General features: G+C 41.2%; 1 protein-coding gene across 4 annotated transcripts in view; it reads right to left on the bottom strand.

The window, feature by feature from the left end:
* Positions 1 to 6,409: 6,409 nt before the first annotated feature.
* Positions 6,410 to 23,853, bottom strand: part of NTMT2 (N-terminal Xaa-Pro-Lys N-methyltransferase 2) — a 34,185-nt gene continuing 16,741 nt past the window's right edge. For 2 of the 4 annotated variants that reach the window (XM_069789817.1, XM_069789818.1), the window contains 3 exons: positions 15,460 to 15,635; positions 9,636 to 9,885; positions 6,410 to 6,990 (listed from right to left, as the gene is read on the bottom strand). In XM_069789817.1, coding sequence (XP_069645918.1) covers positions 6,716 to 6,990; positions 9,636 to 9,885; positions 15,460 to 15,594 — 660 coding nt within the window. In that variant the 5' untranslated portion in view covers positions 15,595 to 15,635 and the 3' untranslated portion in view covers positions 6,410 to 6,715. Of the gene's footprint in view, positions 6,991 to 9,635; positions 9,886 to 15,459; positions 15,636 to 22,983; positions 23,253 to 23,853 lie in introns of those variants that run through there. The other 2 variants (XM_009918038.2, XM_069789819.1) reach the window with 2 other exon arrangements.

Genomic DNA, 23,853 nt, shown 5'->3' with positions numbered 1-23,853 from the left:
CAACATTAATTCAAAGAGGTTAGGGCAGATCTGAGTGGGTTTTGCAAGTGAGACATGCCAGGTGTCACCCAAGGGATCCTGCCATGGAGTCCTGGGATGGAGCCAGGCTGAGCAGATGACACATCCAATGCTGATCCAGCAACAGTTGCATTGGCAAACGGTGCTGGACCATTTCTTTGTGTGGCTGGGGATCTAGATTACATAGCAGCCCCTGCTCCGCTGCAGCAGATGCCTTGTGAAAAGCTGGCAAGCCACACATATTCCAAGGACCACAAGTCACCTTGGCCAATACAAACTATGTATATTCCACATGTATGCATATACCTCTGTAAAACTGTTAACCGTGTGTGTACACACAGAGAGAACTCTTCCAAACAAAGATTTTGAAGCTAGATCTGTGATTTTTTACTTTCTGGAGTTGATGATGCTGTATGTTTGTTATTCTGTTATTGGAGGAATGTAGGAGGATTTGCACACTGGAGTATTGCCCCAGCAGCAGTGGCAGCTGGAATTGAAGCTGCTCCCAGCAGCGTCAGGCTGCATGTGCACAAAGAAGGCTGCTCAGAAAGTGTTGCATACCACTTTGTAGAGGCTCGGCAGCACCTGTGGCGTGTGTGCCACTTTTTGGGAATCTCTGCTACAGATCTGGAAGAGACAGTCTCTGAATCAGGATTTTACATTCACAGGGCATTGTCAAAGGTTAGGGAGAGGGGAACAATTAGGCATAATGTACCAACAAATCAGTTCAAGTCACTGTAAAGTGGCACAGTTGAATGGAGCTTTCAGGACTTTGCTATTGCTTGGATCTTTAATACATGTATCTAGAATGGTATGAATGCATGGTCTGGCCATGATTGTCTTCTGCATGGGCCAGTTCTTCTCCACTGGCTGCAAAGGGAGCCTAGACAATTATCTTAGACGAGACACCTATATTTAGGTGTCTCAAATCAAGTGAGATTATTTGTACCTAAGATGCCTACATCTCCCTGAGGGGTTTTCAAAGACATGCTGATGCTAAACTTCGAATCCCTCTTTAGAAATCCCTCTAGGTGCCTACCTCCGCTGACAGGCACTTAAATGCTTTCAAATCTCATCTCCTAGATAATTCTGAAAATGCAGTCTTTTGTGAAGCTGAGGTTCCTACAAGCCAAATCTTCAGAGACTTACAGACATCTTCAAATGCCTCTAAAAACCTTACCCTCAGGAGCCTGAAAATACCACAACAGGTTGAAATGCCTGCAAAATCAACATTTTTGGAAGAGAGACAGGGAAGAGAGACTTTCCACCAATTTTCTGTCTTTATTTTTGCTGCAGGCATATACTAGGTTGTTCTTCCAATGCTTTGAAAGGAACAGAAGCTGTTTATGTTCATGAGCACAAAGTTCAGCCTGAGCCCTCTCTTTGCAGGACATATCATAGGTTGGCCTAATAAGCAGGCTAACCACAACCATGCTGTTTCAATCTGCTCCAAGCACAACCAGAGTAAGTTTATGTCTGTCTGCAAAACACTCTGTAGTTCCTGTAGTGGCCTGATTTGTGGAGGTGTTAATCACTCGCAGCTACCACTTAGGTAAAAGCTGTAATGTGGCCCAGATCACCCTTCCGTGCCTCAGTTTCCTCATCCTGAACACAATGGTAACACATGCTTCAAGGTCTAGGGATGTACAGTGTCACACAAATATTGTTATTTATGGTGATGAGGAGAAGTGAGCTTTGTTTGGTACAAAGGTCTGGGAGTGCTTACTTGACATCAATTGAAAGAGACAGGTATTAACCTGTATGTTTGAAATACAGTGTGTTGTTATTGCTCTTAGATAAACAGAATTACCTCCTCTTAAAATCAAAGGTAATCTGTTTTACTTCAGTGAGATGTGGTGATGACCACAGAGAACAAATCATTTTTGGCAAGTGGAGGAGGGATTTTCTTGGCAAGTTGGAAGAAGCATCAAAGAAAGAGAAGAGGGATGGGATGCAACACAACTGGTTTTAATCACACATAACAGTCAAGTTCCTCTGGACAGGCCTACTGTCTGATATGCCATTGTAAACGCTCTGGGGAGCCTGGATTAAGAGAATGGAAAAAACAAGTGAATGGCATAAGGTACTGAGGGCACTCAGTGGAATAACTGGCAAAGCTTTTGTCAGTTAGCATTATGCAGTGATGTATCGCTCCCATTAATGTAGTGTCTCAGTACCATGACTTTGATTTTAATCGGTGTTTGCTTATCCAAGTCCATGCCTTTTTCTGGTTTTGACAGTCACAGCTCCTCAGATCATACTGCACTTCTGTTTGACATTAACAATGAAGATGCTGAATTGGTTATAACAAGGATGCATTTTCATTCCCACTGTACAACCACCAGGGAGAGGGGAGACTCTCTTATTTCAAGCCAGTTCAGCTCTGAGGTGGTCTGAATTGCTCTGGAGGTGCCAGTTTCTTCTTGCCTGTCAAAGAGCCTAAGGTGGCTGCTACCTAGACCAGGCACACTGCAAGCTGCCTGAATGGATGGGATACGTCTGGAGAAAAAGAGCTTGGGCAAATACTTCTTGACAGGACTGTTCCTCTTGAAATGACTGTTTCCTCTGGAAATTGCTGATTTGGTTCACTAAATTTGGGGGCAGGGAACGTACTGATTTTATTAGCGTATTCTGTAGGAAACTAATGTTTCAATTTGACTATTACAATACTATAAAATGTATTATATTATCATCTCACATATCAGTTTAGACTAGATTATATAAACATCCAAACAAGAAAGCCAAACTAAAAATAATTGATATGATCATTTCAGTATTTTCTGAAATAAAATATTTTAGAACATCCATTCAGTGATATGTTTCAAAATGATGGCGCTCTCTTCCAATTAGGAATGAAAGGACATTTGTAATGTCTGAGTTGCCTTCAGAACACGAACAGCTTGAGCTTTGATGGTTGCTGGAGCTGCACAGTTGGGATCACTGCTCAGATTGCTGTAATAATTGCTTCCTTACATTTTGTTTGGGTTGCAGTAGCATTTGGGGGCTATGGTCAGGGCTTGAGGATCTCTTTTGCAAGGAACCTCACATTCATATAGTAAAGATAATACTTGGCCTTCAGTCACACAGAACAGAAGCATTGGACATGATACGGGGAAACCAAGCATTGCCAAGAGCTTTGGTGGTGACATGGCAGAAGTGGGCTCTACTGCACTTCTGCTAAGCATTTACTTGAGTAGTGGTTGCCTGGGGGAAACATCTGATTGCAAGACTAATTGGGTATTTCACTAATTATCTGTCAGTGGTGAATGAGGGCTTCAGCTTGAAGGATCCTGAATGTTCTGTGAACCTTGCCTCAACCAGGGTCTTGATCTTGGATTAAATTTCTGGTAACGCTGAGATCAGGAACCAGTCTTAAATGAGCACCAAACAAATGGGATTCAAACTCCCACTGCAATCTGATGAGCTGAAGACTTCTTTAAATACATGGTTTAAATAACCTGATAGTTGAGGCAGAGCAACTGAGTTGATTATCCAGTCTTTGAACACCAAAAAGCAACTGATACACAGATGATTTCTAAGCAAGATCTTCTGTTTGAAATTTGTGATTCATTATTATTATTCTTATTTACTATGGTAAAGTCCAGAGAGCCCTGAACTTTAAAGCCAAGAATGGCCCTTGCCCAAATTCACGAACATTTAAGGGTGGCCTACACTGGTTGACTGGGAGTTCTTGAATTAAAATACACTTTGGAAAAGGAGGAAGCCAAAATATTATTCAGTCTGCAGCAATCTCATGCATTTAAGCCCCTGGAGGGCTTGTGTTTCTTTACTCTTGGGGTTCATTATGTCACCAGAAAAGCTTTAATATTTTACTGTGGAAGCAACACAGCCATGAAACGTTAATTTCCAGGAATGTGGGAACCATGAAGTATGGGGTTTTCTACTAAATTAAGATTTTACTTGTCTCTGTTCTCACATAGTTAAGGGAACCAATTTTCATTATATGTTTACATATATGCACTCTGGAAATTCAAATAGGAAAGATGTACAAAATATGGGAAGAACATTTTTACCTTGAAAAATGTATTTCACTGATAACAATACCAGTCATTTATATTCTACCTTTCATCCTAAACCACTTTACATTCTATATCCATCTTGGAACCATGACTCTCATTACTGAACAGCACCCACTCTGGTGTGTAAGTGAACAGCTGATATATTCTGCCCTGTGAGATGTGGCAGCTGTTTAGATTTCTATGAAATTGTTTATTTGTATAAAGTTGTTTACTTCCCTATTTCCACAATGCTGTTCTCTCACCATTGTAGAGACCAACACCATTCAGATATGCCTGGCACAGACACGATTGTATTAGGATCTCCAGCAGTCCCCAAGTATTCTGCACTATGGCAGATGTCTCTGACTGGAAGAAAAAATGATGAAGGACAAATTAATTTGTAATCCATGTAAAGGTCTTTTAAATATTCTCCTGTTATTCCTAACCAGTGTTACTAACTATAGGACTGATGCCTCTTTCCTGTAAAACAAATGACTGGGTTTCCTTCAGATATCTACACATTCTCATATGCACACAAAGACCACAGCAAGTTTTAGCAGCCTCAGCAGAATGAAAGCATTGTAGTGGCTTAAAGGGAATTTGAAGCGCTTAGTTCTGGAGACAATTCCAGAATGTAAGTGTTCACCTAGGGTTTTTAACAATGTTATATACTAAATTTACATTCATTACCAGTTGATTTGAATGGAAGAATTAGCCAAAACATTCCAGAAGCATCTGTGTCATGGGAACCATAGGTTTCTAAGCTATATGAAATGCCAGAATATTCACCAAATCACCAGCGTTGTTTTCCTTAATGCTACAATTAGCGATGGCACATTTAGAGAACAATTACTGGATAAGATCTGATGGCAGGAAGCCCTCTACCATAAACTGGAAATTCTCAACATATGCAACCATATTGCTAGAGAAGATGAGTTGTGCAATTAAAACCAAAACTGGAGATTTGTTATCAAAGGATGGCAAAGTATACTAAAATCCAGCTGAGACATTCCCTGATCTCGTTATCTTCAGGCTTCTATGCGAGTTAATCTAACACAGATGACAATATCTGACACAGACAATTGTGCCTACAGTCATGTGGAGGATGTTTTATAGAACCCCTTTCTATCAGAACGTGGGGGTTTGTCATAATGCAACTCTTTAAAAAGTTTGCTAAATTTTGCCAGAATTGCATTTCAGGGGAATAAAACATGATAAAAATTCTGACAGAGTCAGAACAGTCCATTCTAACGTCATCATTAATTTCTAAAATTTTGAATAAGCCATATTGAATTTGCTTTTTACTGCATTTAATAATATTTTAAGTGCAAATTATTTTAAAAGTCCAAATCAAAAGAAACATTTGATTTTGTCTGAATGAAAAATTTTAATCAACTTGGAAAAGTCTGTGGTTGTGTGGTTTTCCTTCCTAAAGAATTTCAAAATTCTCCCTTCTTGTCCTCATTCAGAATGAAGCAGAATTTCAAATTCTGAATTTTTTTGCAAAATGAACTTCTGTCCTCCCACAGTACTTTCTGCACCTATATGAAGAGGACAAGAAGCTTAATTTGTAATTTCTGTGAGCCTTAAGGAGATGCTATGTGTGTTAGTATTTTCAAATCCAGGCTTATACAGCTGCTGTTTGAATATAAATCATAGATGCTTTCGGGTTACACTAACACCCTCTGCAGTTTAGTACAGTTGTTAATTAATACAATACTGTATTAGTTCTTCTTACAGTCTTACTATTAACACCCCATGAAATCCCATTAGCTCTGCATATGGTGCCAGACTCGTTCTGAATGTGGGAAAGAAAGAAATTTACAGTGGTATGAATAATAAAGAGAAGCTTTCAAGTGGTTTCCACTGTGAACATTTTGAAAAAATATTTTCCAGAACATAATTTGTGGGGCAATCTTTTCACAAAATTTCAATGTAAACATGCATGTATTTATCATTTAAGTTTTCCTCTGGAGTGCAAAAACCTTTACACACCACTATTGTTCTATGGCAGAAACATCAGGAAGATAAAATAGTTCCTAAAAATGGAAAATTAACCAGGTTGTCTTATTGTCTAAACTGACAGAAATGGAAAAAAAACAAACAAACAAACAAAAAAGAAACTGCATAGCTGATGCCAACAAATGGATAAAATTTTCCTTACATTTTTTGCTTAAATATTTTAAAGTACAGATAGTGATGACAGTCAAAATTTGGGTTAGATTTTCCAGAAGTTACTTAAATTTCCTGCTTTGGTGATCTGACAGATCCTTCTTAAATTCCAAGAAGATTTAAGTGCTATGGCAAAAACCAGGGTGATTTGTTAAGACCTCATACAGAACACTCCAAAATGAATTAGCCACTACAGAAACTTCAGAACCAATTATTTTCTATTATTTGAGTTTTGTCCAGTATTAACTCCTTAATCAAAGAGAGATCTGACAAGGAGCTGTTAGAAAGGCTTTTAAAAATGGACAGAATGATGAAGCAGGCAGGATTTAGAAGCAGACTATTCCCTGAAGCTGGCTCAATTGTAATTCTCTCCTGATCCTTTAGGAGTTGCTGCCCTAGAGTTATAGTAGTAGCACTGCATGGTTAGGAGGATTCTAGTAGATGCTTTTCTCCTTCCCAGTCCTGTGGTTCATCCATAGTCCAGTCTCTGCAGTCTCACTATGCAATCAGGAATGGCCAGGGCCTTTCTGCATGGCCAACATCCAGACAGGGACACACTGCTCAGGGAATCCCTCCTGCCTCTCCTCTTGTAGGATGGTGAGTCCACTCATTTCAATGAGGCTGTGGAGGATGTTCAGGTCTCGGATCACACTACTATCCAGACAATCCAGGATACAGCCCTCCCTGGCTACATTGTCCTTGAGAATGATAACACCATTATCCTTCAGGCCATTCTGGCACCGGATGAGAAACTCCAGGAGATCTTTATCTGTCAGATATCCTACAGATGAAAAGATGGAAAATAGATCACTATTAACCATTCAAACAGACTCCCCCGTACACATCAGAATGGTGCCTTGATCTGAGTCTCCATTCCCTATTTATTGCAGAAGTTCTAGTCCTACCAGATTTAATTATGAAATCTTGGGCAAATCAACAAGATCAACAATTACAAACTCAAATCAATATTTAGGATCCATATTAGCAGTAGCAACAGATGTGGACAGAAGTCAATGGGAATACTGGAGAAAATACTGGGTGCTGAAGGGTTCTTTAATCTGGTGGTTAAAGTCATAATAAGAATCAGTGGCAGGAAGCTGGAGCCAAACGAATTCATACTGGAAATAAGTGACAACTGTTTAACAGTGTAAGTAATTACCCATTGGAAACTACCAACAGAAGTGGTGTTTACCACCTCTTGAAGTCCTCAAATCAAGTGTGGTTGAATTTCTCAAGATACGTTTTAATTGAACACAAACTACTGTCTCAGTACAAGGGTAAAGGAATGAATATAACAGCTTGTGACATACAGTAGGTCAAACTAGATAATCTAACAGTCCCTTCTGTCTTTTACTGCTACAAATCTCTGTAACTTTGTGTAACGTTATGTATCCATCAAAGGAGTTCTGGATCAAAGATCCAGTGAGGAATGCAAGACCTTCCACACTGCTAAATAAACTCTTTATATTACCCCATACTGTTGTGATTTCTGCATATACCATATATATAGAGTACTTTTTTCAATTTGTTACTGAGATTGTGTTATTTATCCTTCCTTCTCAAATATCAATACTTATGTTATGTTGAGATCAGTAGTGCAGGGCTCAGAGAAGAGCAAAATGAGAACTCTCACAAGTGAAACATCTAAAATGAATTAACAAGGACAGGTGGTCAGAAACTGAAAGACTTGAAAAAAATAATCGTTTGTGTTTTCTAGTAAAAATATTTAGTTTTCTTGATGGAAGATTTAAACTTTTATAAATGGAAGTTGTCATTTCAAAACCACATTTTGACATAGCATGTCAGGTTTCTTTAACCACCCCCCCAAAAAAAAAGAAAAAGAAAAAACCCCCAAAGCCTAAAGCTGAATACCTTTCAAGTTGAAGGAAAATGGTAATTTCTATATGAAATGTAAACTTGCATTTTTATTTTTTGATAAAATAATAGCCTGGGCTCATATACTTAAGCATACATAAGACAAATCAAGATTGCATTGGCAAGACTCATTGAAGCTTCTGAAAACCTAATTTAGAACTTAATGTTCTCATACTTTAGCTTTTAGCCTACCTTCCTAAGAAAATGAGATCTTCGTGGTGTTGCCCTCTACCAGACAGTCCTACCCTCACTCCACCAAAAAGCGCTGAGCTTGTTGGTGTATTTCAGCCAAATTCAAGATTGGGATAGAAGGTTGATTAATACTTAAGATCGCTACATAATTCATTGAAACTGATGGAGGAAGGAGATTCTGTGTCTGTGCTAAAGAGAAGGCATATGCTCCCTTCATTAGCAGCCACATAGCTGATCAGCACAGCCTCAGACAAGTCTTAGTTCATTCAGTTTCATGTTCACTCAGATTTGCTCAAAAGATGAGGCAGGAGCTACATTTACTTCAATGACTGGTTATTCAAGAAAAGCAAAAATACAAAGGAAAATGATACTGTTCTGAAGCAATTTGCTTGTAGAGCTATAAAGACCTGTTCTAAGAAGCTCAAGTTTCATTACTTTTTAAGACTATGTGTAGAGGACAAGTAAGTGCTCCTGAATAAAACCATCTTCTGTGCTAACCTCTCTACCTTCATCTTTCTTTTTGCCTAGCAAGAAACTATCTCTGGTGTTTTGGAGAGAAGGAATTGTTCAGGCCTCCTCTTGTGCTTTAGAATAATGACTTCTGCCAGCTGAAACTGCACCATCGACACTTAGGTTCACAGACTAGGAGAAAACCTTCTTTCTGGAAGGACAGTTAGGCACTGCAGCAGGTTTTCTAGAAAACACTAAGTACCTTTTTTTTTTTTTTTTTTTGTGACGAACATACCCCACATTATCTGACTGCCAGTTTGCGGCTCTTAATGCTGCAGGGCATTCACTGGGGTGGCTGCAGGAGAAGAAGCAGATATTTCTTACATGAGAGGGTATGGTAGGACATAGCTAAGTGAACCTGTTTGATAAGCATCACTGCATGTATAAGATACGATCTGGTTTATAGGTATTGGTGATTTCGCTATGGTTTTTTTTCAGATTGTTTCCTGAAATACCCCCAAGTCTGGATAATCATCAGATTCAGAAATCCCTGCCCACAGATAAGGCCAACCCCGTGTATCTGTCTGCAGCACCGGCAGCTAAGAAGGAGGGTTCCTGCTCAAGAAAACCCATATATAAGGCCTTCTCCTCAGCTGCACCTTAGTATGCAAGCTACTCTCCAAGAACATGTACCTTCCTCCAGTACGTGACCTGAAAAAAACCAACTTGATTTGTACCCACTGTGCATGTGGCTGGGGAGAACTCTCAGAAGTCTTTTGTGAGATTTTAGGAAGCAGTCCCAAAGATTTGAGAACATCCTTTTACAGCTGCACCATTCTTTTAACAAACTTTATCACAGGCTGTATAGTTCTGTGAGATGCTGGGCTGGATGAATCATGCTGAACTAACCTGAAACCCACTGAATCCAGATGACATCATATCTTTGTTGGGCTGGAGTGAATTCCTGGAGGCTTTTGCAATAATACATCTCTACTCTGTCCTCCTTGCCCTGCAGGTAGTTTGGAACCTCAGCCAGGAAATTCTCCATCATATCCACCAGTTCCACGCTCTTGAAAACTGGTAACAGGACATGCTTGCTGATACGACCTATCCCAGAGCCGCAGTCCAGGGCGCGGTTGGTGCCAGCTTTCCCCACCCCCTGTGGGATACAAGAAGATAATTTGAAATGTGAAAAATACCACCTGAAAGATCATAGCAACTGTGTTACCCGCTATGGCCTTTAGTCCACCAAGCCTAGTGTCTCGTCTCCTTATTTGTGCAGGGCTGTTGCAAGATTGGTAAGAACCTGGGATAGTATCAATACAGCTTTGGGCACCTCTGTGTGAGCCAACCTGGGTTGCTATGTTCCCAGGCTGCTGTTGATGGGACTTCCTCACTGCAGCCCTGCATTTATTGCTGTACAGTAAGTTTTTGCTTGGTATAAAAAGAGACATAATCTTTCACAAGCTCCTAGCTTTCTCAGAAGATCCACTGGTCTTTGTAAAGTCCTTGCCACTTCATCTGTCAAATATTCATACCTCACAACCAACTACATGGCTAGATAAGCCTCATTCTAAGCCCTGTAAAGGCCTAACAAAAAAGTAAGCATATACCAAATACTGCATGCAAGAAGGAACTTCTGCAGCACAGAACTCCCAAAGTGCTCATGGACATCTCTGCAGATACACAGCATCCTTGGGATCAGAGTGTGGTTTTCAAAACAAGCTGTGTTTGAATGTAGCTCTTGGATTTGTAGGTAACTTATGCCAACTCAAAAAGTTTGGACTGGAGCATATACAGAATTTCTTTTTTAGGCATAGAGACAAGAAAGATGATTGAGTAGATTTTGCTTAACTGTTCTTTTTTTCTTCATAAATATCATTCTGGACAGAGACATGAAAAAATGTGGCACAAAGGCTATGTCTATGAGAAAATAATGAGTCACTGTTAAAGGAGCTTTATAATGAAAGCTGTATTTCACCCCTAAAGCTTCCATTCTAGCTATAAAAAGGCTCTAAAGGGCCTGCTGCTGTTCTGTAAAAAAAAAATTGTACGTCTGTACATGCACTGAGTGTGGGATTGGAGCTCCCCTGGCCAAAGTTATCTGTTAAAGAAATATATTAAAAGCAAATGTAAACACCTTTTCCCTGTCCTCTGGAACTGAGTGTTGAAGTGAAAGCTATGGGCCAAAGTCCCTGCTGCAGCTTCACTGCTCTTGAAAGAAATAAGGCCAGGAAGAGTCTTGCTCTTCCTGCTTATTGGGAGACACCCTCTGTAATGACCAAGCATAAATCACATAAGTCACTGCTTTTTTGGCCTTGCTTCAGTGGGTAATTCAGTAGATTATTAAGGTCAAAGGACAGTACTGTCACTGACATGACTATGAATAGCCCAGCTGAGCATCTGGTTACATAGAGTAACTGTAGAAAGAGCACAAGGACCTCAAAGGCTCTCACCAGTTTCCAGTGCTGCTGGTCCCAATTTGTGTACCTAGGAAGATTAATCTCCCGATGTGTGCAAGAGTCTACAAGCCTTCAACCCTATTGGACTCTGGAGACTACCTGTTTGTAGTTAGCCAGAAAATGTGAGCCATTCTTCACTCACAGGCTGCACGTAGGACCATGTGGCTTTTACTGAGGACCAGGCTAAGCTGTAACAAGGAGTTCATGAAAGGAGAAGGAACTGTGTCTTGGATCTTTATAAGGTGGATTTCCATATTGTTTGCTGGCAGATACATACAGGCCTACATTGCTGTGATTAAGTAAAAATCTTTGAGAAAGCTGGTGAGAAAACCAGGATGATTTACCAAAACAACCAAGAGAATTTGACAAAAAGCCATATAACTTCTTTGACATTTGTGTTACAGAGAACCTACAGTCACAGTACCTCACCTGAAACAGGGAATTCATCTCCCATGATGTGTCATGGGAAGGACCTCTGATGACACACCTCTATTTGCCATTGAGAAGAAGGAAAGGGAACAATCATGGGAGATGAAGCTTGATCTCACACTTTGCTGAAAGGGAGCAAGAGCATCAGGCAGTCAGTTGAGAAGCCCTGTGAAGCACCACGGCTCCATTTGTAATGAAAATGTTGACATAATTCCATGTTCAGTTAATATATTTTCAGTTTGGAAGTGCTCAGAGCTTTGACAGGGTATTAACATTTTCTTTGGAAGGCAATCATTTTCCCAAAAGCCTAATTGAGTGAAAATCAGACTCCTTATTTAAAAAAATGGTATAAGTGAAAATTTTAAGCCAGAACAGGCTTCAAAATTTAAGACTGACTGCTCCTCCGATTACCTGCTTCCCATTACTCAGAATCATTATCATTTAGGACACATACCCACTCAAAAATTCTTCTGTAAAGCTAAATAGGGCACTCACAAATTTCCTTAGGGATAAAAGAGCTGTGGAATATGTTCCTGATGCTACTTCAGGTCTTGGAAGGGCAGGGAGGCAGTGTAGATATGTAGGATAAGAAAACCCCAGAGTTCAGAAATGGATAAAAATCACACTGGTTTTCTTTCTAAATTAAAAAAAAAATAAAAAACCAGGTTTTCAACATCTCTTCCATCCCCTTGAGATCAAACAGGAGAAAAATCACTTTCAAGAAGCTTTTGATTCAGCAAGTAACCAATCACACAGGTGAACTGAGGGCAAGAAAGGGAGAAAGGGTTTAGGGGAGAAAGGGTTTAGGGCAGTAAGGGAGCTGTAAAGTTAATATAATCTCCATCTGTATTATTTCACACACCTATAGCTCACAACTATTCCTGAATGAATGGTTTCTTTGTTTTCTTTATTTCCTTTTTTTACATATTACCTCTGGATTAGGCACTTGAAAACACAGTGTCTATGTGGACATCAAGGCTTTAACTGGCATTAATACATTGCCGTAAATATGCAGTGATATAGTTCTGCTGATAACCCTTCAAGTATGACTGTACCTAAGACAGCCTATAGCTTGTCTGTACAGCACTGTTGGCTCAAGTAATGTTGCTCTTGGTTTGAGTTCTGCCCACACACACATAAAACCTCTTAACTTGAGCACAGTGGCACTTTTAGCTCAGTTTGACTCACCTGGGAAGGAGACAGGCTAAAATATAAGTGAAGTCCTTAGTCCTTTCTGTAATTCCTTCCATGTGCCCAGGCAACATAAATTCTCCAATGATAAAGAAATCTGTAGCTCAGTTTACAGTGGTGCTAAGAATCGTGCTAAGAAATGCCATACATGAAGGTATGCAACATCAGTCATGTAAGGGAAATGTCACTGTGTGGCATTTCCACACCAGCCAAACTAACTCAAGAGGGGTAATTTGAGTGGAACTGGGCAACCGTTGTTTAAGGAGCACTATTTGTGCCAGAAAATAAAGTTTTGGAAGAATAAAACTCTCTGTGAAATTGATATTTCAAATCTAGAGAATAGTTATAGCCAAAAAACATGGGAAAGAATGTTGAAAATGTCAAGATACTTCTTCTTCACAACTTTCAAGGAAAAAAACCCCCAACTTGTCAACTTTTCATTTCTAAACAGCATTTTTCATTTTGGAACTGACTTGAACTCTTGAAAACAAAGGGAAAATTTTTTCAGAGGATAAAACAATAAAAAAAATTAAGTGAAATATGTTCAGTTGATCTGAAACTAATTTTCCTATTTTCTGATTTTGTTAAACTTCTCTTTAAAAAAGAAAGTATAGTTTATATTAGGGTGGAGCAAATTGCTTTTTTCTATATCTTCATCACCTTATTAGAAAAATAAAATATTCGGAGCCATAAACCTGGGAAGACATAACTCAAATTAGCCTTACGGTAAAGTCACTACTACAGAAAGCCAGTAAATAGCTGTATCTGGTTGAGTAGGATTCAAATTGCAGCAGTAAGAAAGGAAAATAAACCATAAGTAACATAACCAATTGAATGTATCTCAAGAGAGGACAGGCTTTAACAAACTAAATCAGAATTAGCAAAATGTGCAGAATCCTTTCTGTTCCTTTTTTCTTTTTCTTGTTTGATCTTGGCCATTCAGAGTATCCTTTCTATCCCTGGCTAATAATAGGAATTGGAACTCTGCTCTGGAGTATTTTGTATCTGTCATCACACCTGATGCATTGGGTATGATTTCTGTTTGGCATGTGAAACTCTGCTACAGACTGTAGTTCTTTCCTTTTCGGGTCTTGGAGATGAGAAAGCATAACAGTGTGATATAAACCTGCCGTTCAGGAAACTGAATCTCTACGATGTCTAGGAAGCGTGAAATCTTTCCCTGAGTACACACTTATGCACCACTTGAATTCCACGAATGTCCTTAAAACAAGACTTAATTAAAATTTAAGGAATGTGCCTAGAGCTGGCTCTAGGCTTATAAGTTGCATTTCATTTTTTCTGAAAATGTCATTTTACCATCAGGTTCAGCTGCCTTGCTGAACTTCCTTTGTGTTTTCTTACTTTGTGTTTGTAGAAAGCCTGATATAGTGAGGCTTTGAAATGTTGTGAAGCCTTTTTGCATTAGCATTAATACAAATGACTGTTAATAAAGAAATGTAGCTGTTCACTTCTGTTTCGCTGGCTCACTGCCCCAAAAGCCTCCCTCTATTAGGTACAGCAAACTTTGCCATCACTTGTCCTTCACTGCTCTACAGGATTTCTATGTGTTGTTAAGCCACACTCATTTTCCCTCCCAAGCCATTTAAATTGTGCCCTTTTTTATACACAACATCTAATTAACTTATTGAGCTTTTTTCCACAGTAGATCATTAAGACTAAAAAAAGGTCATCTGGCTATCCCAAATCTGTACATTTGAGCAGAAAATGAAAGATCTATGGTAGCATTATATAGAACTAGTCATTTGGTAACCAGGAGAACTTAAGAAATTTGTTTTCCTGTAGCTTTGTGGATTCTTTAGCATCTAATACTGTTGTTGTGCTAATTTAGTGGGCTTTTCCACTGGGATGAGGGAAGGGCAGTCAGGAACCCATCAGTCCACACTTTTAAAGATTTGCAGATTCCCAAAGACATATTTAGGCATCAACAAGATTCTCAGAAACCTAAGTGCCAAAGTGATATTGCTTTGTAGGTGCTTTTAAAATCCTACTTTGGCATCTCTTTGCATCTCAGGTCAAAGCAGACCTTTGAAGATGTTCACAGACCTTTAGCAATCTGCCTGCAAAGGTCCCCAGTGACACTGGAATGTTCAAGAAAAAAATATTTTTCCTAATGGGTAGCTTATTCTATATACTCCTAATGTTTGGGGAGGGGGGAGGGGAAGGGCTGCGTTTCGTTGCAGCATTCTCAGAAATATCTATAAATAGGCAAAACAGAAACTTGGCATTTAGTCCCAGCTACTTTCCCAAATGGACTCCAGGAATTTGCACAGACAAATCTCCCACTGAAGCCAGCAAGGATTTTATCATGAAAGGTCCCAGTCCTGCACTGAGAATTAACCTCCCCCAAACACAGCTATAAGAACTCCTTGCACAATCCTCTTTGCAGCTTTGGAGCATAAGAAAAGGATGCAAACCAGGTAAATACTGACATAAGGCCAGGCAAAATGTGTACTCATGATGATGCATGACCTGGCAGAATACATTACTAGACCCAATGACAGTTATGGCCTGTGACTGCATATCAAATATGACATATGGTGCCATTTAAAATACATGTGACTGGGCACAGTGTATGTCATTTATGACACATCACCACTGTTTCTTGCAGAAGATGGGATTAAATGACTCACCCCAACAAACCTCCTGAGAAACTCCCTGGAGGATTCAATGTCTGTATTGGAGAGCTCAATGTAGTCTCCCATCATGCCCTCTTCTGTGGCTGGCACCTCCCGGTAGAAGTGTTTGGCCCTGGCGTAGAACTGCATCTCCCCATTGATAACTTGACTTGTCAAAGCGTAAAGTTTCACTGCAAGCAGATAAATCACTATTTTATTGTTAATGACATATTTCTGGTTTAGTTTATTGCTCTGAAGGCAGAATGGCGAAGAACTATAAACTGAAGTTGAGCCTTCAAATCACCAAACCTCTGTTTCTAAAGCAAAGGTAGAAGGAAGGTGTTGGATTTAATCCTGTAAGACCTTGAAGGGATACAGACCCCCTTGGGCAAATTCACTGCCTCCCCAGCTCAGACATTGTTTTTGTCATCACATTATGTTTTCATGTCAGTGAAAAATCATTTCAAGTTTGAAGTGAACATGCATGCCAAAGAGAGCAAGGGGGTTGATTTGCTCCCAGAAAAACTGTGGGCAGCATTTATTGCTATGCAGGGTCATCACTTCCACTATCACAAACCTAACTGTTCTGCAGATTTCCACATATGCTTTCTAGCCATTGACAGTTGCACGGAGAGTGCACCAAGAAGAGAGTGGATAAATGAGGCACTTGCTCTGGTTTATCTTTAGTGATGCTGTACAATCTGTGGCACTGCAAGTAAGCTGAACCAAAGAGCAGATGGTAGTCTCAGGCCTAAATGAGTATACGGGGGGAAGACAATTTAGAAGAGACAGTCTGAAATTTTCATCTGTTACAGATCAAGGAGAGAGATAATCAGTGGGTGATATACTGGAAAGTTCCTGTGTGCTGGAGGCTTGGATGTTTCTTTTAATTGCTTGGCTATTTTGCTGGTAATATACAGCAATCTTAAGTTTGAAGCTGTTTTAATAAAACCTGTGAGATTTGCTGGGTGAAGGGCTATTTTCCCCTACTCTTTAAAAAACTGAGGTCTATCCTCCGCATCCTGAGTTCTTCTATACTCGATGTGCACCAGTATATCAAAAGCAGTTATGTTTTGAAGCCCAGAAGTTTGGATTGAGGCAGGCAATAAACAGTTTGCTTGGAAACCAGCACCTCTGACTGTCTCATGTGTGCATACAAGCGTCCAGGGATTTTCCTGTGTGTATGACAGACCTTCCAACAAAAACACAACTACAAGCCTGTCTGTGAAAGCTAAGCAATAAGGAGGGATGAAGTCACACTGGGAACAAGTCTTTGCGAGCACCACCTTGCAGTGTAAGACCAGCTCTGCTGCAGATTCCCAGCATGCTCCAGGAACTGGAAATGATCCAGCAGCAAACACCTTTTGGGTTAATAACAACAGAACGGGAGAGCTCCCTGCCAGCTGCCTACACAGAAGGACCAGGGAGCAATGCTTTGTCAGTGCATCTTTAAACTTCCACGGGAGCACTGCCGGTTGCTGCTGGGAAGGGTCTGAACAGGCCAGGCCTTGCTTACACCGGCTGGGGAACAGGAATTATGCCCTCCATGCAGAGGACGAGAGCTAGGCCAGAGGCCCTGAGTATAAGCCTGGAATGTATTTACTGAGGGCAAGCAAGCTCAGCAGGGAATGATAAGTGTGTGCCTGCCCATCCTCAGCAGGAGAATGACATTTTGGAGGCAAATGAGCGGGGGACAAAGGAAGTAGGATGGGGAATAATTACCACCAAGGACCACTCCGAACAGAATAGTGCTATTGGGTTACACATAAGCAGCATGCCCGGCATATCCTTCATCCAACAAAAGCAGCATTACTAGCCCCTCTTGTCATCACCTGCTTAAGTCAACTGCTGAACGGATACTATTAAAGCTTTAATCCATTACACATTTATGTTATGCCTGAGAAATTTATACCACAAGAAGCACTGAGCCCAGCAAGGTTCAAACCTGGGAGTTTTACACACTCCACTGATTATATTCACATACTCAGAAGAAACCATTTAGTTGAAGAAATTAATACAAAGGGGGCAGCAGCCAATCCCCAGCACAACTTGGCCAGGGTGGCTCCCAGAGCCTGGGAAAAAGACTCCATCGGTGGCTGTGATTCTTCCAGTAAATGACCTCCATCTTCCCCCAGGGAGTGGCACCATCTTGTTTTCTCTGTGTCTCTTTTTTTCTCCATTTCATATGCCAGCCTGCCTGGTGAACAGAACTGAATCCCTGCATGTCAGCTTTGCAAGATCTTCCATATAAGAGTCCAGTGATGATTTCTAGGGCTTGTTTAATGGACCTAACAAGGACCAGTGATTTATCCCATTTTGCTAGATTGAAGTGAAAGGCATTTACAGGCTGTCTGCACACTAGGACAGAGTGTTGCAGGCAGCTGGCAGCATGAACAACAAATATTCAGAGCCCTTCTACTCAAAACATAAGCTTGACCCAAGGCAACACATGGGGACGATATGCTGTTCAGGATATCAGATCTGTAGTGTGCGCGCTCAGATTTCTCACTCAGAAGCAGTATCAGGCTTGCAGAATGCCTGCAGGACTTGCATGCATACACCAGCTGACTGTGGCTCCTCCCGGCCCAGTTGGGGCCCCAGAGCCCTGCCTTACGTGCTGGCATCCGAAACCAGCTCTGGGCTTTGCATCCATAGGGTCTTCTCTATGCGCTGAAGTTTGCAAAGATCTTTTTATGCAAGTCTCCCACTTGAGGGCATGCAAGGATACAGGCTAACTTAAAGGGTGGCACTGTACCCAAAGTCTTCTCCTGTAGACCCACAGTCTCACTCATGCAGTGCTAGATCACTGTAGAGATGATTTCCACCTCTTGCTCCCTCAGTGTTACTCCTCCTTCTCATGAATTTGCAACACTGCCAACTCTCCCGATGCGCAACCCAATTTTCCAGACACAGCCAATCAACCTCACCTCTGATCTGCCTCACAGCTGTGCCTGGCATGCAGGCTCCAGCAGCAGGACCAGAGGGAGAAGGAGGTTTGCCAGGCTGCAGGAATCCACCCTGAAAGAGAAGTGCAAGGAGGCACACACGTCCTTGGTGGCAGTTAGTGTTGCAGCTCTGCTCCAGCACACCTCCCCCTCATCACAGGACCTGTCTAGCCAGAGGCATCTCTCTTTCCATGACCCATGTGGGACTATCTTGTGCATCAGGAAATGAAATACTTGTGAGGTCTGTTATGGATACACAGCCTGATTTCAATGAACTTTGTAAAGTAGGGCATAGGCAGGATAGGATGATGGAGACTGCAAGTCTCTCAGACATTGGGGGGGGGGGGGGGCAGCTGTCTTTCACAGACAAGGTTTTCAGTGTTAAGGCAGGTAAATTGTAAGGTTTACGGTTAGAAATGTGTTTCTAGTAAAGTAAGAAGAAGCTTTTTTCATGGCACACTTGGTCTCTCAGCTAAATCTGCTGGCAAGTCCCCCAAGTGGAGATGGTTAAGACAAACCCACTGCAAAAGCAGGCTGAGAACTAAACTGGCTCCCTAAAGGTCACTCCAGTCATGAGACATTAATTTTCAGTTGCTGCAAACACAGTCTGGATGCAGAGTGTTGATCTACAGCTGAATGCCAAGTCCCGGACTAAACAGAGAGTATCTACCTAACCCCTTTTGCCCTGCAAAGTCCAGAACATTACCTCTAATATTATCTTATGGATCAGTTCAAAATTTTATTTCCCAGTGTATCTGATCTAAACCTCCAGAGAAATGGACCACTTAATACGTAAGACCAGGTGCAATCCCAACCTGCAGTAGACTGTCTTACAGTTCTTGGTTGCAGAGTTTACTCAGCTAAATTTCCCTGGCAGAAGTAAATGTTGCAAGTAATTTTTTTGAAGTTTTTATTTGTGAACCTTGTTTTGTGGCTCCAACTGCTTTCTGCAAGATATTGAACTAATTCCAGTTTGGCTGAGTATTCCCTTTTAAATGTAACATCTGCTTTGTGCATCAGTTGAAATATACTTATCTGGGTGCAGGGTAGAATTCACCTCTCTACTGTGGTCCAAGAACCATTTAAAATCTGTTTTATAGAGGATGAACATCAGCCCACCCGCAAAGCAGATTTTACTTAGAGGCACGTGCCTCACACACGGGAATATTTGTCTCTATGGGCCTATCATCTAAGTTTTCCACTGCAGATATCACCCCACTGGCGCTGAGTCCCACAGCCCATGTAAACACATGCATAATTTCCAGCATCTGAGTAGCTCCATTAAAGTCCACTCGGCTTAAGGGCATTCACACACATTTAAGTACATTGTTGGATGAGGGCCTAAAGTTACTCATGTCTCTTATTTATAAATGTTACCCTGGTCTGTAAAAGTGACATGTTTCTCTTAACAGGCTGTGATACCAGATATGCTCAGCTCATAAGTAAACATGCCTAAAAGTGCTCCACCACCGAACCTAGCAATGGAGTTGGGGGAGCATGGAGTTAGCATAGCTTGAAGCAAGCTTTCTAACTTGCTGACCCTGGGAAGCACTGCAAGTTTCAATGTGAGGCTTGATTTCAGTGTTATTATTCATGTTTAGGGTTAAGCACATGCTTAACTACCCTGCTAGGTCACAGTCTTAGTGTTGCTTTAGTCGTTTAATACAGTTTACATAAAGATATTTGGATCTAGTCTTGAAGCTTGAAGTTCATTTCTGCTCAGTTCCACTCTGAACTGAACTGGAAAATGTCATTCTGCAGACATGTTCACACCCGCCACATTCTGTCCTCTCCATCACAGAGAGCACTGGATCACAGGATAATCCAGGTTGGAAGGGACCTAAGGAGGTCCCTAGTCCAAACTTCTGCTCAAAGCAGGGACAGACATGAGGTCAGATGAGGTTCATCAGGACTTTATTCAGCTAGGTTTTGAAAGCCCCCAGTGATGGAGAATTGTATGACCTCCCTGGGCAACTTGTTCCAATGCCTGACTGTCCTCACGGGGAAAGTTTTTCCGTATAGCCAGTCTGAACTTTGTTTCCATTTATGGCCACTGTCTCTTGTCCTCCTGCCTCACACCAGAGTGCAGAGCTCAGCTTAATCTTCTTCGTGATGTTATTGTAGGTACTGGCAGGCTGATATTTGGTCTCCCTGAAGCTGTCTCCTCTGGCTGAACATGCCCCATTCCCTTTGTCTCTCTTCACAGGGCATGTCAAGACTCCACATGTATTGTCTAATGACTGATGCATAGAAGGGGATAATGACTTCCCTCGATCAACTAGCTATGCTTTTGTTAATACATCCCAGGATACTGTTGGCCGCCTTTGCTTCCAGGACACACTGCTTGGTCATATTCAGTTGCTGTCTACCAAAACCCTACCAAGCAGGGCTGCTCCCTGGTCAGCCACTGCCCAGGCCATGTTGTCGTTGCCCAAGGTTCTTCCTTTCCAGGTACAGGACTTGGCATTTGCCTTTGAATTTCAGTGAATTTGAATTTCACTAGGTTCCCACGGCCTCCTTCCTCCAGCCAATAGCTGCCTCTGGATGGCAGTCCTGACCTAGAACTTGCAGACAAGTCCTGCCAGTTGGCTGCAATCTGCAAATGTGATGACCAAGCAGTCCTTCACCTCCTCCAGGTTATTGATAAAGACATTGAAAAGGACAGGTCCCAGGACAGACCCTTGCGCTACTCCACTGACCTCGAGATTTGACCATGACTTTCTGAGCCCAATCACCCAACCACTTTTTACCCATCTGATAGTCCACCCATCCTAGCATGCTGTGAAGTTTCTTGGATGTGTATTCACAGTGCACGAGCTACCCCACGGTACCTGTCCTTACACATACTTTTACTTCATGACAATAACCACGGAGTAACAGACATACTACATGTTCACATGAAGGCTGGACTCACAGTACTTTTTCCATGGAGTCAGACTAATTTGCATAGGCTGGCAATAAGCTTGTAAGCTCTTTAGTGAAGTTTTAATGATACAGGTCATGAAAAGCCTGGCAGTGGGGATCTTTAGTCTGACAGGAATATTTTACAAAGCTTGCTGGCTGGGAATGGAAATTCAGATAAAATTCAGACAAGAAATAAAATATAGTTTTACAAGAGTAAAGCAATTAGGCCTCGAAACAGCTTAATGATGGACTGATGGATTCTCAGTCATTTGCAGCCCTTAAACCAAGGTGTTTTTGTCTTCATAAACATATACTGTGACCCATTCATAAGTTACAAGCACAATGCAGGAACTTTTACATTAAATTCTAAGCTAGATGTTCATAATGGTACCTTCTACCCTTAAAATGATCTATTAGTACTTACACTAGCAGTTAACACTGTAGGAAATCCTGCTCAGTTTCTCATATGTTGTGTTTATTTTCAAAACAAATGAAAGAATAACATTTTCATAGACTTCTTGAGATTCCATCGACCTATAATTGACTTTCCTTCCTTTCCATCTTTCCTTCCTTTCCATCATTCATAGCTACCTACCACTAGGGATAGGAGTATTTATCTCCCACGTTTCATTTTAAATAGCTGCAGATATTGCTGCATTTGAAAAGCCACATCAAAATACTAAGATAACAGAGAATTGCTTTCTCTCTTTACAGGACTCATAAATTCTACCAACTTGAGCAGAGTTCTTACTCGGGTCTGTATAGCTTCACACAATCAGGTAAGATAATCCACTTGCCTAAATGGATCGTTCCATCAGGAAGGAGCCCTCAAGAATTCAGTGTGAAGGGTAGTTTAACAGGTTGCACAGACACATCCTTTCCATCTTAAATTCCTACAGTTCTAACATCGAGTGGAGGCTGAATAATTCTGCTTAAGAAGTGACATGCTAATGTAATACAGAGTCAAGTCAAATCTAGTTTTTAGCTATATTGTCCTGGGGAAATTTTGCTTCTTATTCAGGGTCAAATTTTCATAAGATATGAACATTCATTTTCTGCATCTAAAAGAAATGTCGTGGCATCCTGTACCAGAGGCTTTCACTGAAATTTGGCTATAAACAAACATTTTGGAAGCATTTTCCTCCCAGATAATAAACAGTAGGTTAGACAGCCTGCTGCAGAGATCGGGATTACAAAGATTCTTGAAAAAAATTTTAAAAATCATTACCTTTCAAGCACTTGTCTAAAACAATACAAACGACAAGGCTAAGGATGCAGTGAATGACAATGAAACAGGTAGCAGGCAACAGAAAGTAAGGCCTGTCAGCTCTGCTAGTTTTGCGTTTGTCCTTCCAAGTTCCAAAGAGGTCAATGCATGTTTTACTTGAATGGTGACAAAAAAAGGAACCATCAGCCAGAAACCAAACTTTCTTTCACTCTTGTGGTCTTTCCCTTGCCCCCCTCTAACAATCTGTGGAGCATTTAGATAAAACAACGGGGTACTGAATTAGAGGGAGCTGAGAGAGAGAGTACTGAATGGTTTAGCTAGCACTGTAGTCTCTCTAGCCAGGCTTCTCAAAACTACTACTTGTTGTCATTAATGTGTCTGCACTCTACCATCTAACATGATGTATCTTTCTGGAGCATGGTCACACACACACACAGATGCTCCTGCCCACCAGCTACTCACCCAGGGGGAGCTTTTCCAGCAGATAAAGGTAACTCTGAAAGAAGTCGTTTTGGATCGCCTTATGCAAGATGAAGGACATACTGTGCCGACAGAGTTCTTCGTCTGTCTTGTGCCAGCGCGACTTAAAGGCCAAATGTGCTGCTTTATGTGCCATGATGAAGAGGTTCTTTGCAAGGGTGGACAGCTGCTGTGGCTTGTGCTCTCTGGAGGACCTGTCCTTCTGAAGAGGCAGAGGCAGTGTCATTTAAATTGTGGCAATGTGCTGTCATTCTATATCAGGGTGTGCGTCGAGAGCAGTGCAGGGGGCGGAGGCGGGCGACAGGGGAGTGAGAAATGCTGGCTCTTGGCACTGACTCAGAGTAATCTCTGGAGTGTCGCCCTCTGAAACGAGCAGGTGCTGGAAAGGGATAAAAAACTCAACCAGGAAATTGCTTAGCCAGGGTAAAAGTATATCTACTCCAAAAAAGAGTGGCTTTAATTCAATTACACTTTTCCTAATCTATTCAGCCTTCACTTCAAAGGAACTCAGATATTATCCAGGATCTCCCAGCTCCCTCTTTTATATTTCACAGAGTGATTTTGTTTCTCTGCCTCTCCCTTGCTATTTGTTTTTCAGTCCAGGGCACCCAAGAGCAAGGCCAGAAGACAGAACATGGACGTGCCTCTACACAAACTGTGTGTCCTAATAAACTGTGATTATAGCAAGCAAAGAGAAAGCATCAGATTCAACTTTCTCACTGTGTATGGCAGGCCAAGCCACTCTCTAGGCACTACAGTCTGACCTGGTTCATTTAATCTGTTTAAATGGTACAGACTATCTCATCAGCAGAAGCTAGCTGGAAGAAACTGCTGTCTGGGAACACAGGAATG

This window comes from Haliaeetus albicilla, chromosome 8 (assembly GCF_947461875.1).
Source record: "Haliaeetus albicilla chromosome 8, bHalAlb1.1, whole genome shotgun sequence".
Classification (NCBI taxonomy): domain Eukaryota; kingdom Metazoa; phylum Chordata; class Aves; order Accipitriformes; family Accipitridae; genus Haliaeetus; species Haliaeetus albicilla.
This window is presented reverse-complemented; position numbering and strand designations above follow the sequence as displayed.